The sequence below is a fragment of the Pseudopipra pipra genome, chromosome 18 (assembly GCF_036250125.1).
Source record: "Pseudopipra pipra isolate bDixPip1 chromosome 18, bDixPip1.hap1, whole genome shotgun sequence".
Lineage (NCBI taxonomy): Eukaryota > Metazoa > Chordata > Aves > Passeriformes > Pipridae > Pseudopipra > Pseudopipra pipra.
In genome coordinates, this window is record NC_087566.1 from 1,670,688 (window position 1) to 1,688,758 (window position 18,071).

The following is an 18,071-nucleotide window of genomic DNA, read 5'->3' on the forward strand; positions in this document are numbered from 1 at the left end:
AAGTCGTGATTTTGTTAAGATTTCAGATTTAACTTTTGCTGTCATGAAGTGTTAAAGGTCTCTGACACGTTGAGCAGATGCACTTTTTTTTTGCCAGATAGATTTGTACGAATAATGTGTCTACATATAATTATCTAACTCGGTTATACATGAGGAATTAATATCCCCAATATTTTGGGCAGAGGCCCCAGTAGTTCACGGTGCTTCGGGAAATCAAATAGAGAATACACAGTTGGTAAGGTAACAAAAAACACCCTGAAAAGAGGAATAGTGACTCAAAACAGCTCGATGACACATTCGAAGCCCACTGAGTCACTTGGCATCGTGCCAGGACTGCTCTGAGGAGGGCTGGCACAGGAGGGGAGATAAACAGATGCCTCTGCAAGGGAATCATGTTTCAGTTGCCAAGCGTTATCCTCCCCAAAGCAGCCGGAGCAAAGCTTGGATCGACACCATCGCTGGGGGCTGGTCCTGGCGGGTTGTTCCGCACAGCCGGGGCTCCAGTCCCGAGGCCTGAGCGGTGCAGTGATGTTCGAGAAATAGTGAATATTTCATATAAAAATTACTAATTCAACAGAACAGGAGAGATGGCAAGTTCCAGACAGCCCGTTGTGACATTTACAGTGCGAATCGGTGACACCCGACCGAGTGTGAAGGGAACAGAGCCCTCCTGTCCGTGGGACAGGCACAGGGGCCGGGGCAGGGCTGAGGGATCCCTCGAGGTGTGCAGCCCCCTCCCCGCTCCCCCCGTGGGGTCACGGGCACCCCGGTGCCAGCACACACAGCGGGGCAGCGGGGAGGCACAACCCCGGCTGGCCGGACTGCGCGAGGATCGGGGGACTGGGAGCCGGGACCTCCTTCCAGCCCGTCCCTGATCAGCCACATGACACAGGGCACGGCGTGGTTTCTATTTTAGGCCACTTTGCCATCTAAAGCTGGACTCTAAGTTTAGGAGGAGTTCCCTGTGGTCACGGGGGAGAGCCAGGACCCTTCGGAGCCCAGATTAGTGACGGCTGGATGTGCCCGTGTCACCCCGCGGGCTGGGAAGCTCCCGATTCCTGCAGTTTCAGTGCCGTATAAGCGCGACTGATGTAACCCGTGCCCGTATGAACCGACAGGAATTGCCCTTGTCCCGCAGTGTCCGGCTGTACGGCGCAGACACCCCCCGAGGAGCACCGGGCGGTCACCGCCGAGGGGCCGCGGGGGTCCCCGGCTGGGACCGGCCCCTGTCCCCGCAGAGCCCCTTCCCCTGCCCGTGAGCCCGGACGGGGCAGTGCCACCGAGATATCGGGGTTTCCTTCTTTACGAAGGTGATTTATTGGACCAGCTGGTTTGCCTTCAAAGGGAGAACAGCTGGAGGCTCCTTCCCATCCCAACCCAAGTCACGGGGTGTCACTGCCCCAGCCCCGCGACGGTCTGGGGCTGAACCCGCCCGTTTGGTCACGGCAGCACGATCCCGGCTCCCGTCCCTGGGGATCCACACAGGCTCCGATCCCCGCTCCTGTCCCTTGGGATCCACACCGGGCCCGATCCCGGCTCCTGACTCCCGGATCCACACCGGCGCCGATCCCGGCTCCGTCCCTTGGGATCCACACCAGGCCCGATCCCAGCTCCTGTCCCTTGGGATCCACACCAGGCCCGATCCCAGCTCCTGTCCCTTGGGATCCACGTCGGGCCCGATCCCAGCTCCCGTTCCTTGGGATCCACGTCGGGCCCGATCCCAGCTCCCGTTCCTTGGGATCCACACCGGGCCCGATCCCGGCTCCCGTCCCTTGGGATCCACGTCGGGTCCGATCCCGGCTCCCGTCCCTTGGGATCCACATCGGCTCCGATCCCAGCTCCAGTCCCTTGGGATCCACACCGGGCCCGATCCCGGCTCCTGTCCCTTGGGATCCACACCGGGCCCGATCCCGGCTCCTGTCCCCGGATCCACACCGGGCCCGATCCCGGCTCCTGTCCCCGGATCCACACGGGCCCCTATCCCGGCTCCCGCCCCTCGATCGAGACTCGCTCCCGGGCCGGTCCCTCGGCCGGGGCGGAGCCGCTGCGGTGCCCGCCCAGCCCCGGTAGTTCCGCCCGGTGCCGGAAGAGCCGCTGGGCCGCGGAAGCGCCACGGAACGGAGTGGAGTGTGCCGGTACCGGGACAGGGACACCTCGGGAACGGAGTGTGCCGGTACCGGGACAGGGACAGGGACACCCAGGGAACGGAGTGTGCCGGTACCGGGACAGGGACACCCAGGGAACGGAGTGTGCCGGTACCGGGACAGGGACACCCAGGGAACGGAGTGTGCCGGTACCGGGACAGGGACACCCAGGGAACGGAGTGTGCCGGTACCGGGACAGGGACACCCAGGGAACGGAGTGTGCCGGTACCGGGACAGGGACACCTCGGGAACGGAGTGTGCCGGTACCGGGACAGGGACACCTCGGGAACGGAGTGTGCCGGTACCGGGACAGGGACACCTCGGGAACGGAGTGTGCCGGTACCGGGACAGGGACACCTCGGGAACGGAGTGTGCCGGTACCGGGACAGGGACACCTCGGGAACGGAGTGTGCCGGTACCGGGACAGGGACACCTCGGGACCCGTGTGCCGGTACCGGGGCTGGGACAGGGACAGGGACAGGGATTGGGACACCGCGGGAGCCGTGTGCCGGTACCGGGACAGGGACAGGGACAGGAACAGGAACAGGGACACCGCGGGACCCGTGTGCCGGTACCGGGCTCGGGCGGCTGTGGCGGGTAGCGGGAGTTGGTGGCAGTGTCTGGGCAGGCGGGACAGGGCCCGGTGCGACAGGACCGGGACAGAGGGACGTGTCCCGGGGCGGCGGCGGCGGCAGGGCCGGGGTGAACTGGCGGTGCCGGGGAGTGTCTGGGCCATGGGAGAGCTGGGGGGGTTCACCTGCACAAGAGAAGGATCCAGAGAGACCTGAGAGCCCCTTGCAGGGCCTAAAGGGGCTCCAGGAGAGCTGGAGAGGGACTGGGGACAAGGGATGGAGGGACAGGACACAGGGAATGGCTTCCCACTGCCAGAGGGCAGGGAGAGATGGGATATTGGGAAGGAATTCCTGGCTGTGAGGGTGGGGAGGCCCTGGCCCAGGTTGCCCAGAGAAGCTGTGGCTGCCCCTGGATCCCTGCAAGTGTCCAAGGCTGGGCTGGAGCAACCTGGGCTGGTGGAAGGTGTCCCTGCCCAGGCAGGGGGTGAAACAAGATGGGCTTTAAGGTCCCTTCGCACCCAAACCATTCCATGAATCCGTGACAAGCCCCAGCACTGCCCTCTGCCAGCTGTGCCACAGTGGGTCCCGCAGCCCCAGCGGTGCCACCTCACCCTGGATGTCCCCATGTCTGTGCATCTTATGGGAAGTGCAGGACAGAGAACTCCTCTGGCACTGGGAACATCAGTTCCCCTGGCAAAAGTTGGGTTCACTGTGTTCTTTGTCAGGGCTGTTTGGCTTTTTCACTGTGCCTGAAACCACAGGGCACAACAGAATAATCGTGGGCTTGTAGTTCAGACCAAAGTTCTTGAGTGGGGAAAAGCTTATGAGGGTGATCAGGAATGGTTCTCTGTGCTGAGGATATTCCATACTCAGGTTTCTTCTATTCTCCAGCTGAATAAGCTTTTGGCCAGGGCTCTGTCTTTTCCAAGATGTTTTTGACTTGGACTGGACATTTGGATGCCTGGCAGGCTGGAAATGAGACACTTGGCATGATTTTCCTCATTGCAAACACACCCTTCTACGTGCAGTTCTCAGAATGACTCTAGAAATGTTAAGTGCCAAATTAAATATATGACCAGAACTGAAAACCAGCTTGGCTTATTCTGCTGAAAAGTTTTGGTGTTGTTTGTCTTTTCCCCAAAAGAAATTTTGTATCTTAAAAAAATTGTTACTTTGTCAACATTTTAATTTTTAAACTTCCCTGGAAAGACACGATTATTTTGAGTTTTCTAAGCTGTGTGTGTTGGTGTTGCTCTACTGTATTTTTTTTTTTTTAATTGAGCTCTAAAATGTGAGATGACACAGTTTTTTGCCTAAATCCATAGGTGACGAATCCTCTGGAATGAAAAATGTCCCTCTCACTTGGTGTCTAAACTGTGACCATGCTCCTGAATAAGTTGTTCAGCTGTAGAGACCCTTCTCTTGTTTTAATTGATATTCTGCCCAATCAGTGTGACTGTGTTAATTGTACATATCAGGAGATGTGTGACCTTAGACCTTAACAAGAACAGAACTTTTTACTGTCATTTTGCAGAACTCAATACTAAAGCCCCCCTAAAGAAATTAAACACAAAATATGAAAGTTGCAGGTTATGTCTGAACTTTTTTAACAACGCCCATAACATCCTTTCTCTTGAGTTACTCTGATGTTTGACTTCCAGCTAATTTCTGAAAGTCAGTTGGAACGTTTCTGAGCCCCCAGAGGCTGTGGGAGATGAAGCCACGGGTTAGGGAGCACGTGGGAATTGGCAGGGCAGGGAATGCTGTGTGTGGGCTCAGCCTGGGTGCCTTGTCTGGGTGAGTGCTGAGTGATTCTGCCTCAGAAACACCAAAAATACTCTTTTAACAGCCCATGCAGGCTGTGTTTGGATTCCCTCTGCGGGCTGTGCTGTCAGGAGATGGACTGCAAGTGTTAAAAGAAGCTGCAAAGGCAGAGAGTTCATCCAGCACCCACATTTAAATCTCCAATTTCCATACTGAGCAGTGTCCCCAAATGCTCTTTGTTGTCCTGGAAGATACCTGTGCTCTCCCAGTAAGGAACAGGGATGGAAGTACAGCACCACATTACAGGTTTCTTCTGGGATTCCCTCAGGAATCCTGGGTGTTCCCTCAGGATTTGGCCCTTTGGTGGGGTATCAGTTGCTGGTATAAATTGCTTTGCAGAACTGTATTTGCAGCCACTCTGTGTGTGTGTGTTAGAGCCAGGCTGCAGCTTCTTTTGTTGTGCTTTTGCCTGACTGACCTTGTAAAGTGCCTCCTGTGCTGCTTTTGTTTGCTGGGGACAGGAACAAGCCATCAGGATGCCAGCACTGCCTCTGGATGAGCTCCAGCTGACACAAAGGGATCCCAAGACAGGGAAGCTGAGAACTTTGCCAGCACTGGTGAGCTCTGCTTTTCCTGAAAGCCAAATAAGAACTTTAATAAATAATTGCCTTATATTGAGACATGGGCAAAACCACCCCTTGGGCTGGGATAGGACGAAATTTGTTCAGCTTGCCTGCTAAATATTTTTTTTTTAATGCATTCAGATAACTGAAATTTCATTTACCCACCATAGCAAAAAGCCCCAAAATGCAACGACCAGACTTACTGTGTTCAACATCTGTGGTAAACTGTGTTTTCCCAGATCCTCTCTTTTAAGGAAGAAAATTATGAGTTGATCAGTGATGTAACCTCTGCTGCAGTAAAGATGCTCGGGGAGGTTTTGCAAGCCCTGCCTCAATTTTAGCTCTGAGCTGCAGCTCTGGGATCAGTCCACTCGTGACCTCCCACCCTGTGCCTTCAGTTGGGTGAAATCAAAACCTTAAACCCACAGTAACCCTTTTCTCCCAGAAATAAGGCCTGGAGAGAACCTTCTGGGGATGTTGCAGGAGTGGGACCATCACCACCCTGAGCACACTTGTGGGATGAGGCAGAGCTTGGAGCTCATTGTAGTTCTCCTTCTAAGGTGGGAGGATTTGGGCAGGGCCTGGTCAGTAACCCTGGGAAGTGAAGTGTTTCTGTTTGATGGTTGTGTCAGTTTGAGTTCATGGAATATTGTGCAAGAACCAGTTCAGAGGAAAAAGAGAGAGTTCAAAGGCTTGACATGAAGCTCCTGCTGTTTGTTCTGAAGGTGTGGGAGGATTGCTTTGCAAGGCTTTGGTTAATAGAAAGCAGGGAGCAATATTACCAAATTATCAAGGTCTGGAAATATTGCTGGTAAATCAAGACACAAACCCACTGCCTTGAGGGGTTAAAAAATGGGAAGTTACCAGGGAACTGAATATTCCTCTCATGAGGAATTGTAGGGCTGGGACAAGGAGTAATGGGCTCAAAGTGACAGGGGGGAAACTTAGGTTAGATATTGGGAAGGAATTGTTGGCTGTGAGGGTGGGGAGGCCCTGGCCCAGGTTGCCCAGAGAAGCTGTGGCTGCCCCTGGATCCCTGGAAGTGTCCAAGGGCAGGTTGGATGGGGCTTGGAGCAACCTGGGCTGGTGGGAGGTGGAACTGGATGGGTTTTAAGGTCCCCTCCCAGCCACACTATTCCATGATTCCATGAATGTCAAACTGTATTAAAATGTAACTCTGTGTTTCCTGGAATTCCCAGGGCAGTGCAGGTGGGAACTGGGCACTCCCTTGGCTTGGTGTGGGGATTGAGCTCCATGTCTCTGCTTCCTGCAGCACCCAGACATCAAAGCTGATCGGTCCTTCGTGCTCTACAAACCCCCTCCTGCTGTCAGGGACCCTGCTCTGCTGGAGGAGTTCCTGGAGAGAGCCAAGTTCATTGCAGATGACCTGAACTGGCTCCTGGCTTTGCCTCACGACAGATTCTGGTGCCAGGTAATCATTGTTTTGTGGACACTGAGGATGAAGCAGGACCGTGTAGGTGCTTGTAAAAGCTATGAGCTTGAAATCATTTCCATAAAGATTTGTTTGTGCTCGTTGTGTCACTTGGGAAACGTTTTAATTTCAATTACTGCACCTTAGAGTGCAAAGAAAGTATTTCCCTATGGATTTTCCACTGTGGATTTTAAGAGTTTGCTTGTATTTGATGGATATGGGAATCCTCTGAGCACTTTTAAGCGTTTTTGGATCGTCTTTAAACTTAACTGAGCTGCTCATGAGCTCAACCTATGAATGTGTGAGATTCCCTCCTTCCCATTTCCTTGTCAGGTGATATTTGATGAGACCCTGCAGAAGTGTTTGGACTCCTACCTGTGCCGTGCCCCCCGCAAGTTCGACGGGATGTGGGATTGCCATCCAGAGGTGGAGGATGTGCAGAAATCTCTCCATCACAGCATCTTCCTCACCTTCCTCAGGATGTCCACCCACAAGGAGTCCAAGGTGAATGTTGCTTTGCCTCCCAGGGCTGTATAGCTCGGGGGAAAAAGGGAGTTAGAGAAAGGAATCCTGTTTCTGCCCTCCGTGTCCAGTGGTGTTCCTTCCTCTCCTGGTGTTTTTGTCGGTCTGATTTTCCACGTGGAGATGGCAACACTCAGAGCTGAAGTATCTGAACTATGCACTGATTCCTTAGTTGATTGCCTGGATCTCCCTCCTTAAGTAATAGTTATCCATGTGTGGGGGTGGGATATGTCATGGTGAGAGGAGAAAGATCAAACTGGGCTCTGTGTGGCCACATGGAACAGGCTCTTGAGGCCACCATTCCTGAGTGTTCACTCCCTCGGTGTCACAGAATCTGGGCTAATACCCCTCTGTCCTGAACCTTCCCCAAGTTTTGGACACACAGTGAAGTTGCTCTGAGTTACTGTTTTCTTGGCATCATCAGGCATTCAGCCTGGAGAAGGGAAGGCTCCAGAGAGACCTGAGAGCCCCTTTCAGTGCCCAAAAGGGCTCCAGGAGAGCTGGAGAGGGACTGGGGACAAGGGATGGAGGGACAGGACACAGGGAGTGGCTTCCCACTGCCAGAGGGCAGGGAGAGATGGGAGATTGGGAAGGAATTGTTGGCTGTGAGGGTGGGGAGGCCCTGGCCCAGGTTGCCCAGAGAAGCTGTGGCTGCCCCTGGATCCCTGGAAGTGTCCAAGGCCAGGTTGGACAGGGCTTGGAGCAACCTGGGCTGGTGGGAGGTGTCCCTGCCCATGGCAGGGGGTGAGACTGGATGATTTTAAAGGTCCCTTCCAACCCAACCCATTCCAGGATTCTATAATTAAAGACACTCAGCACTAATGGTGTGAGTGCAACTCCCACCAGGAGCTGTGGAATTTTCACCAGGCCTTTGGGCAGGATGGATGAGGCACCTTTTGTTTTAGCAACTACTCCCTTGATCTCCTCATTGGTTCTTGATGTGTTATTTGGGGATAAAATATTTAGGAAAGGGCTCGTGGGGGGAGCTGGAGGACTGGGATAGGAGCAGGTAGCAGGAATGCTGGATCCAGCAGCTGGCACCATTTCAGCAGAGGCACTCAACACCTCTGTGGTGTCTTTCATTCCAGGGTCTGATTAAATCTCACTTCTCCAAGAGGCAGGCGAGCATTTGAAACCGTTTTACAGCTGAGTGATTTGAGGGGAATGAATGGTCTGTTGTCATGCAGGAGTTCTGGAAACTGGACCTGTCCCTCTGCTTCAGCAGGGAGAACGTGCCCTGCCTTTCACCAGAACTGAAAACATTCGCTGTCACTGGCAAATTGGGCTTCTGGAAATCCAAAGTCACGTTTCAGATGTTTGTTTCTCAGTGTCAGACCTTTTTTTTTCATCTAGAATTTTGGAAGAAGTTCCCTCAGCGTGACGAGTTTTCGGCACAGTGTTCAGCAGTCAGGGTACAGAGCTGCAGCTCCTGGGCCTTTTTCCTGCTTGTCACTGATTCTGTGATCTCTGGTGCCTGGGTTCTGCTCTCCCAAGGCCCAAAAACCTCAGGCTGTGACCTGTTGTGTGAGTGCCAGTGAGGCTGTGCCTGTGCCTGGTCACTCACTCCTGCTCCTGAGCTGTTCTGTGCCAGCTCAGCTGTTTGTCCCCAGGCTGGGGACTCATGAACTGTGGGGACATTTTTGGTTTGACTTTTAGGTAGATTGATTCACTTCACATGAAGAAATCAGTGGCAGTGACAGGCAGCTAGGAATGTGGATATCTCCACAGAAGCTGTTTCAAGCAGAGCTGCTGCCTCCTCTGAAACCAAACCCTTAACACTCCTCTGAGGGAGGTTTTTAGGGGTGTCATTGTAATGCTGGAGTTACCTCAGAGCAAGGGGGGGATTATCCTTTAAATTACTCCTGTTTTTTTATTTTGTAGGAACATTTTATCACTCCCTCTGTCTTTGGAGAAATCATTTACAACAACTTCCTGTTTGACATCCCAAAGATTCTGGATCTCTGTGTGCTTTTTGGGAAAGGAAATGGCCTCCTGCTCCAGAAGATGATTGGTTAGTTAAAGCCAAGGAACAACTTGTTGCATTTAAGCTTTTCCTTACTTGTATGACAAGTGACAAGTGGGGTTTTATACCAGTGTTACCACTCTGAAAATGAATTGTTCAGTAGCAACTAGGATCTATCATTTCTAGATCAAACTGTGCTTTTCTTTATTCTTGTGCACTTCATGTATGCCAAGGAAACATCATGTCATGCTTTGCTGCCCCGAGCTGGGCTCTTGCTTTTTTAGGCTTGAACCAAGGCTCAGTCCTTTCCCATGCAATTAAACGTGTCCTCAGCCACTGGGAGAGGAATGTGGAAGCTCTGTAAAATCCTGGAAGAGATGGGAAGGATCAAACAACTCCTGGGCAAGGAGGGAGGAGGGTTGGGAGCTGGGGCACAGTCCAACTGCTCATGTGAGTGCTTCTGTTCCCAGAGCTGGGAGCCAAGTGAAACGCTCGGCGTGAGGCAACCTCTGCTCTGGGAAGTGGGAGAACTTGAATTTTCAAAGCAGACAGTGATGTATTTAGTGCCTCCAAACCACAAACACTTCAGAGTGTTGCTCAAGCTGTGCTTACCCCTGGATTTCTCTGTGCACACACAGCCTCAGTGGCAGGGACAGTCAGGAATGTCTGTGGATGCCAGAACCTGAGGGATGAAGATGGAGCACATTGACTTAACTTCTGTGTTTATCCTGTGCTCCCTTCACAGGGGAACTGCCTGTGATCTTTAATGTCACCTGAGCACAGCTGGAAGAGTATCTGGGCTTGGATTAAGTGAGCTCTTCTTAGTAAATACTCACCCCCTTTGAATGAAGCTCATGGGATGAAACTTTCCCCTTTCTTTGCTATTTTTGTCTCATTTCTGAGCTCACTAACAAGAGAGGTGTTAGAGATCATGTGATGCAGCCAGATTTCCAGCCAGAAAAGCTGAGATAAACCTTTGCATTTTTAATCCCTTTATCCTTTTTTTCAGTAACTTCTACTCTAAATTCCTCTCTTGGGCCTCAGAGGTGGGAAGAAAGGCATGACAAGATAGATAGATCTCTTTGAGATGTGAAGCTTAGATTATCTGGGGTTTAAAATATTCCAAAGAAGACCTGAGTGCATGAAACCTCCTTTGAATTATGCTCTGCAGTGCCACACAATAACTCTGCACACAGGTGGCCAAGGATTTGCCCACCTGGTTATTTCATTATGCTGTGACAATGATGGCATGAGCAGTTCTGGGCTGTAATTCATACCTTCATAAACTTTAGGTTCTTCTCAGGGTTTAAATTTTTCTGAAACTCGTCTCATAACTCTTGCCCAAGCTCTGTGCTTGCTGGAGAACTCCTAATTTTCATTGTCTGAACAGTAATTCCCGGGAAAATAGAAGCCTCAGTGCTTGGTGAGGATTTATGGCATGGCATTACTCAGTGGAGTATTTTGTAAAGATAATGGAGCCCTAGTAATGTAATAGCAGGTGTTACTAAAGCCTCATTACCTTTAAGAAATATTCTGCAGCACATTTCCAGTGTGTGCTGAACTGTTATCAGTAATTAAAAGTCAACTCCAGTTGTCAAATAAAGGAACTGGGGATGTTCAGTGATAGTATTTGCATTATTCATTGATCCAGCCCCTGGAGCATGAATCATCTGACACCTCGTTTGCTCTGCTCTCATGAGCATGTTCCCACTGCTGCACCTCCAGTGGCCCTGGGGGGCTGATGGAGCAGCTTTCTGGGAGCAGGGCCTGTGCTTGGACTGAGGATTGAGCTGGGCCCGTGTCCTACGTGGTCATGAGCTGTGTCTGGGGGGTGTCAGTAATGTCACAGGCACAGTGTCAGTAATGTCACAGGCACAGTAATGTCACAGGCACAGTGTCAGTAATGTCACAGGCACAGTAATGTCACAGGCACAGTGTCAGTAATGTCACAGGTACAGTGTCACAGGCACAGTGTCAGTAATGTCACAGGCACAGTGTCAGTAATGTCACAGGTACAGTGTCAGGCACAGTGTCAGTAATGTCACAGGCACAGTAATGTCACAGGCACAGTGTCAGTAATGTCACAGGCACAGTGTCAGTAATGTCACAGGCACGGTGTCAGTAATGTCACAGGTACAGTGTCACAGGCACAGTGTCAGTAATGTCACAGGCACAGTGTCAGTAATGTCACAGGTACAGTGTCAGTAATGTCACAGGTACAGTGTCAGGCACAGTGTCAGTAATGTCACAGGCACAGTAATGTCACAGGCACAGTGTCAGTAATGTCACAGGCACAGTAATGTCACAGGCACAGTGTCAGTAATGTCACAGGCACAGTAATGTCACAGGCACAGTGTCAGTAATGTCACAGGCACAGTGTCAGTAATGTCACAGGCACGGTGTCAGTAATGTCACAGGCACAGTGTCAGTAATGTCACAGGCACAGTGTCAGTAATGTCACAGGCACAGTAATGTCACAGGCACAGTGTCAGTAATGTCACAGGTACAGTGTCACGGGTACAATGTCACAGGTACAATATTCTGGTGCCAATTTGCTCGTTGGTGTCAGTGCCTGAACTAATGGAAATGGTCTCCTTCCCCTTTTCAGAAAATATCTTCACTCAGCAGCCAAGTTACTTCGGTGACCTGGATGAGACTCTGCCCACTGTCCTCCAGGTACTGCTCTCCTGCTGGGATTTCCTCTGGAACTGTGGCAGGGCTTGGAGACTGGAAGGGAACAGTCCTAGGGAGGCAGTTCATAGAATCCTGGAATACCCTGAGTTGGAAAGGACCCACAAGGACCATCAGTCCAACTCCTGGCCCTGCATAGACACCCCAACAATCCCACCCTGTCCCTCAGAGCATCATCCAAACCCTCCTGGAGCTCTGGCAGCCTTGGGGCTGTGCCCACTGCCCTGGGGAGCCTGGGCAGTGCCCAATCACCCTCTGGGGGAAGAACCTTTGGCTGAGATCCAGCCTATACCTCCCTTGATTTTGCTATTGCTTCCTTTCCCTAGTTTATGTTAATGTGTCTCAGGGAGGTTTTGAGCCTTGATCTAAAACTATTCCTTGATGACTCTCCCATCACCTTCCTTCAGCTTCCTGCCTTCCCTGCAGTGAATCTCAAGGAGTTTTCATTGGGCAGTTCAGGGGAAGAATTAAACTTAAATCAACAAAATAGAAACCATGAGAGGTAGTTTAACACAGCAGAATGGGTTAGGGATAACGCTGCAGGTTCAGGAGCAAGGGAAAATCTGATGCAAGGGGTGCTCTGGGGCCGTGCAAAAGCTATTTAGCACCTCTCCATATATCAGCTTTCCTTTATATAAACAGCTTTTATGTTCTCCAACCTGAGCAAGCAGGATTCACATTCAGCCTGAGGGGGAAATCAAAGTGTCTTGAAGTCTTTGTACCCTGAAATGTCATGTTTATGTCCTCAAAAAGCTGCCCTATGCACAAAAATAAACACAAGGTATTTACAAGAGCATGTAGTGACTGGCCAAGGGGGGAACGGCTTCAAACTTCCAGAGGACAGGGTTAGATGGGATATTGGGAAGGAATTCCTGGCTGTGAGGGTGGGGAGGCCCTGGCCCAGGTTGCCCAGAAAAGCTGTGGCTGCCCCTGGATCCCTGGAAGTGTCCAAGGCCAGGTTGGATGGGGCTTGGAGAATCCTGGGCTAGTGGGAGGTGCCCCTGCCCATGGCAGGGAGCAGAACTATGTGATTTTTGAAGTCCCTTCCCACTCAAACTGTTCCATGATTCCAGAATTCTGTATCATTTACCCTAAGACTCCTATAATGTCACTTGACTTTTTGGAAACCCACATTGTTCTTTTTTTTTCCCATGTGTTAAGAAACTGTTGGAGGTAAATCTCAGAGGGGAAACCACAATGTAAAAATATCCTGGGATGCAAGACCAAGCCTTCAATTTAATTACTGGGGAGGGCAGCAGAGATTCCATTTGCTTTTTGTGCTCTGCCATATCAGAGCAGTTTGCAGAAGGGTGGGTTTGGTCACCATTGCAGCTGGCAGCTCCTCCCCAGAACCTTTGCTTGTGAAAAAGAACCACAAAATCTGTGCTGCCAGCCTCAGGGAGGAGGGCAGGAGGGCTTTGGGAATAGCTCACTACCAGGAGGTATTACAGAAACAGTCCCAAGTTGCATTTGGGATGGGCAGTGGTTGTTCCCAGGACAAAGCTTGCCTTGCTCCTCTCTGTTAACACTGCCCTGTTCTCTCGGTTTAGGTGTTCAACAACATCTTGCACAAGTGTGGTTTGCAGTGTGAAGGAGCCTCTGCTGAGCCCCAGAAGCTGGAAGAGAAAGTCAGTGTGACTGCAGGGAACATGCCCCTCCAGGTAGGGCTGCTCCTGCCTGGGCTGTGCCTGTTGTGCCCTCCTGTTCCCAAAATCGGGCAGCTCACCCAGCACGTGGTTCCGTGTCACTGTTCACTGTCACAGGAGGTGATGATCAAACCTTCCCACCCTGAACTGATTGCTTTGCCTGTGTGCATGTCACCCACATCCCTTGTAAAGGGGGAGGTTTGAAACCTGGCAACTTTTTTGCTTAACCAGCTCATAATGTAACAGAACATCTGACAGAAGTGTCCCCCCAACCCTGGCAGTGAGCAGAGCTGGGCTTTTTCCTTCAGGAGTGTGTGTTTAACCACAGTGTACTTTAACTGTAGGTAATTAAGAGGGGTTTCAGGTGCTGGGGGCTGTACAAAGACAGGCCCCTGTCAGTGAGAACAGTCTGCAAAATCTTAATCACTCGGTTTTGGGGGGGTTGTTTCAGCTGCCCTGGAAAAGCACTGGACCAGGCTGCTGAAATCACCCCTTTGACTCCCATGTGTCTGTTTCCCAGGCAGTGCCTCCAGCTACACGGGGAAGAATTCCATATGTGGAGGGTGTTTTGAGAACAAAGCCACTGTCCAGAACAAGATCTGATGAGAATTCCTGTAATTTCACAGGACCTTTAACGAAAGCAAGCAGTTAGGATTGCCTTATAGATCTCTGAAGGGTTTAGGAGTTTAAAGGAGTTTAGGAGGCTTTAGGAGAGATGTTGTCTCTGCCCCCAGACCCTGTAACATGTTTATAGTTTAGACTCTGCAGTCAGGAAAAGGCCTGGCCTGAATATGCTGTGTCCCTGTTGGTGAATATACTGTGTTCCTGGAAAAACTTGCCCTTCCCTCAGTAACTGCTCTTCCCCCCCCCAGGAGCTGAAGGACATTGTGCTGTATTTATGTGACACCTGCACTACACTCTGGGCCTTTCTTGATGTCTTCCCCTTGGCTTGCCAGACCTTCCAAAAACACGAGTTTTGTTACAGGTACGTCTTGCTCTGCAGGCAGAGCTTGTCCTGGCAAAGTGAAAATACTGAATGTGCTGCTGTGTCCTGTCCCAGTCCCTTCCTCGTTAAGAGGAGACAGATTTAATGCAGAGGCTGCTGGGTTCACACTGACAGGAACAGAGCAGAATGAATAAATGGATAGGGATGTCTAGATTTGCTGTTATATATTCACCTTCAGCACTGTGAGTGATCCCAGAGCCAGGCATCCATGGCAGCTTCAAAACCCAGCTGGACAGTACTTGGTGTGCTCTGCAAAGGGTGGAGAGGGACAAGTTATGGACATAAAGATCTTCCTGCTGTGGGATCCAAGAAGGGAAGCAGGAAGTATTTTGTAGTCATGGTCTTTCAACAGCTGAAAACAAGTGGGTTTGTTTGATATTATGCCCAAGTCTTATGGTAGAGAGCATTACTGAGGCCTGGCAAAAGCTGAGTGCCTGGGAGAGGGTGACAAGGCAGCCCTGTCACAGCAGGGCTGGCACTGATTCCCTGTGCAGCTCTGGAGCACAGTGGAGATGAGTCAGGATGGGCTCAAGGTCCAGACAGCACAGCTTGTCCCACAGAGGCTGCAGGTCCTTGAGTGGCACCTTCCCACATTGCTCCAGGTGGTTTCAGCCCCCACATCACCTTGTGGAGTCTTGCCTTCACCATCCCTTGTTTAGGATTGAGTGAAGTGTTAAATTACTGTCCTTATTTCCCCTGTTTTGTTTGCTTAGTGTGAGCAAACATGGGTTTGCATTTCACTTTTGCTCCCAGTCAAGTTGCAGAGCTCTGAAGCCTTTAGGGAGCACAGGCTGAGTGACCTGCTCTCTGTCCTCCTTGGGTGTTGTCCCCACGTTGGATTTTGGAAGGAGAGCAGGTTGCTGGGCTGCTGGTGGCTCTTTGGGCTGGCAAACAGCACTGCTTCCATGCCTGGGCACTCAGAGGGGAAAACCTTTGGCTTTTCATTCTCCTGTTGATGTCAGAGATGTGCTGAAAGAGTCTCCATCTGTGTGCAGTGAGACAGCAGCAACACTTCCATCCTCAGTAGGGCCAAATGACTGGGGCTTTGGAATGTGGGGAGGAAAGACTCTTTTGTGTCATCTGGAACCTCTGAGCTCAGCCAATCTGCTGGCACTTGCTAATTCCTCTCCCCCACTAAAAGTATGGGCCAGCTTTGCTACTTTTGCCTCAAGGACACTCATTTAGCATGGTTGGCTCCTAATGAGGGACGTGGACAGAATGTTCCTGCTGGAGTCCAGCCAGACTTTGCTGCAAAGTGCTGGGAACCATCTCCCTGCTGGTGAGGCAGTGCTGGCTGTGTTCTGGGAGGGCATCTCTCCAGGTCTCTTGGTGCCCTGTCCCTGAAGGAGAGGGTCTGTGTGTGCTGCCTGGAACGGAAACTGGGCCAAACTTTCTCTGATTCCTCCCTGCCCCATCCTATTGGAACATCCTCTTGGGCCTTCAGCATGTGGGATACCTTCAGCTGAACACCCACCTGGAGCAGAGCTGAACAGCAAGGCCAGTAAGGCTTGGTTGGAAATGATGTCCCACTTCATGTCCAGTGCTTGGCACACAGCAGGAGGGCCAGGAGGGTGCTGGGGTGGGACGGGGTGTTTCGGGGAGGACTCAAACTGGGTTGAGTTTTGGGCCCCTCACAACACTGAGGGGCTGGAGCGTGTGCAGGGAAGGGAACGGAGCTGGGAAGGGGCTGGAGCAGCAGGAGGGGCTGAGGGAGCTGGGGGGGCTCAGCCTGGAGCAAAGGAGGCTCAGGGGGGACCTTCTGGCTCTGCAACCCCCTGACAGGAGGGGGGAGCCGGGGGGGGTCGGGCTCTGCTCCCAGGGAACAAGGGACAGGAGGAGAGGGAACGGCCTCCAGCTGTGCCAGGGGAGGGTCAGGTTGGACATCAGGGATAATTCCTTCCTGGAAAGGGCTGTCCAGCCCTGGCACAGCTGCCCAGGACAGGGGTGGAGTCCCCATCCCTTAGGGGGATTTAAAATCCCTGTGGATGTGGCACTTGGGGACATGGGTCAGTGGTGGCCTTGGCAGAGCTGGGGAAGGGTTGGACTCGATGGTCTCAGAGGGCTTTTCCAACCTGAGCAATTCTGTGATTCTATGTCTGTTGGCTCTTTGCAGGTCTGTGTTTGGGATGTTTTTGGGTTGGGCAGATGGGTCAGATAAGTACCAGGGAGCTTTTCAAATGCATTTCTTTCCTACCTCTTCAAAGGCACCTCAATGGTTTCCTAAGAGTGTGATTTCCTTCCAGTGCTGCTCTTTCTCATGTATGTGCCTGTGTTTTGGGGGGAAAAAATAACAAAATGGGTGATGCTAAGGAGTACTGCTGGTGAGGAGGGTTTAATGAAACCAGCCATTTGGTTTGTCTTTTAGCAAATGATTTTTGGAGCCTCAGCTGACAGTTTCTGGTTTGTTCCCCCCCTTTCTACAGGTTAGCTTCATTTTATGAGCTGGCAATTCCTGAGCTGGAATCTGCAATCAAGAAGAGGCATTATGAGGATAACAGGTGAGAATGGCTGCAAGGGTTGGCCTTGGCTTTTCAGAGAGGCTGAGTTAAAAATTCACTTCATGCTGCTTTACCCATCCCTGGGGAATCTTTCTGTCCCTTTTTTTGTGCTGCTTCAAAGAGCTCTGAGGAGATGACACTTGTAATTCCAAGTTTTCCTGGGCAGTAGGGTGACTAATCATTTCTTTTGGTGCTGTGTAAGAAGGAATTTGATGGGAAGTGCATTCCAATTGTAACCAAGTGTGAGAACATGGATGATATCTCTGTGTACAGCTTGGCCTCACTGGAAGGCACAGGCTGTGCTGGTACACTGGGGGTGTCCTGTGTGGAGCTGTCAGGACAACTGGGGGCTGAGAAGAGCTTTGTGTAGAGCATGGATTTTCCTTAATGCCTGTGAAGTGGCTCCAATCTCTGGTCTTTGCAGCAAGGAAGTGATTCTGCTGATGAAATCCCTCTTTTAGAAGGTTGACTCTGGCATGAAGGTGTGTTACAGATTCTTGTGCTGCCACCAACAGTGTCTTTTGCTCTCTCTGAAGTGTTTTTGCTGATTTGTGGAGGAGGATTTCACATTCCAGGAAGAAGATGATAGAAGCTTTTCACATCCTAATAAACCAAGTCTGTCTGCAGCCCATCTTGGAGAGCAGGTATTGGCACTTGGCTCTGTGCTCCTCGCCAGGTATTTGATTGCTGGGGGGGGGAAACTGTTTCCTCATTTACAAGTTTATTGGAGAAAATGAGCAGATACTGCTATTTGTCTTGGGGCTGCAGCCAAAGACTTGGCTGAGATCAGAATTCTCTTGTCCTGTATATCAGGAATGTTCCAGATGAAGCTGTTTGGTCCAGAATCTCTGTGATGAGCTGTGGTCCAAGGAGCTTTCTAACCTCAGTTTATGCAAATTCTAATTGTGTGTGTAGACACCTTGGCTGAGACCCCACAGTAGAAGTGGTGCAGAGTTAGAGATCACTGAAAACAGTCATTTTAAACCTGGATACTGCTGCCTTTATCTAGTTCTTCCCCACTCCTGTTGGGAAAATTGTTAACTGATAGCACTGAGTAATCTCAAAAGGAAGGCAAGTATAAACTAACCTGATTTGAAAGAAAAGAAGTGAAATGACCCAAAATTGTAGTGTGGGGACAGAGCCAAGAGCCTGGATCCCAGCTGCCAGCCCAGTGCTCCCTTGGGCTGGTCTCTCCTCACCTGTGCTGGAG

The 18,071-nt window shown here is 51.3% G+C and overlaps 1 protein-coding gene across 10 annotated transcripts in view; it reads left to right on the forward strand.

The window, feature by feature from the left end:
- Nucleotides 1-1,183: 1,183 nt before the first annotated feature.
- The window catches only part of ASCC2 (activating signal cointegrator 1 complex subunit 2), a 28,948-nt gene continuing 12,060 nt past the window's right edge, over nt 1,184-18,071 (forward strand). Inside the window, exons 1-11 of one of the 10 annotated variants that reach the window (XM_064674624.1) lie at nt 2,524-2,559; nt 2,680-2,715; nt 5,002-5,097; nt 6,377-6,535; nt 6,869-7,039; nt 8,939-9,068; nt 11,629-11,696; nt 13,262-13,372; nt 14,230-14,342; nt 16,787-16,861; nt 17,398-17,505. In XM_064674624.1, the coding sequence (XP_064530694.1) occupies nt 5,017-5,097; nt 6,377-6,535; nt 6,869-7,039; nt 8,939-9,068; nt 11,629-11,696; nt 13,262-13,372; nt 14,230-14,342; nt 16,787-16,861; nt 17,398-17,505 (1,016 nt within the window). In that variant the 5' untranslated portion in view covers nt 2,524-2,559; nt 2,680-2,715; nt 5,002-5,016. The other 9 variants (XM_064674625.1, XM_064674629.1, XM_064674631.1 and 6 more) reach the window with 9 other exon arrangements.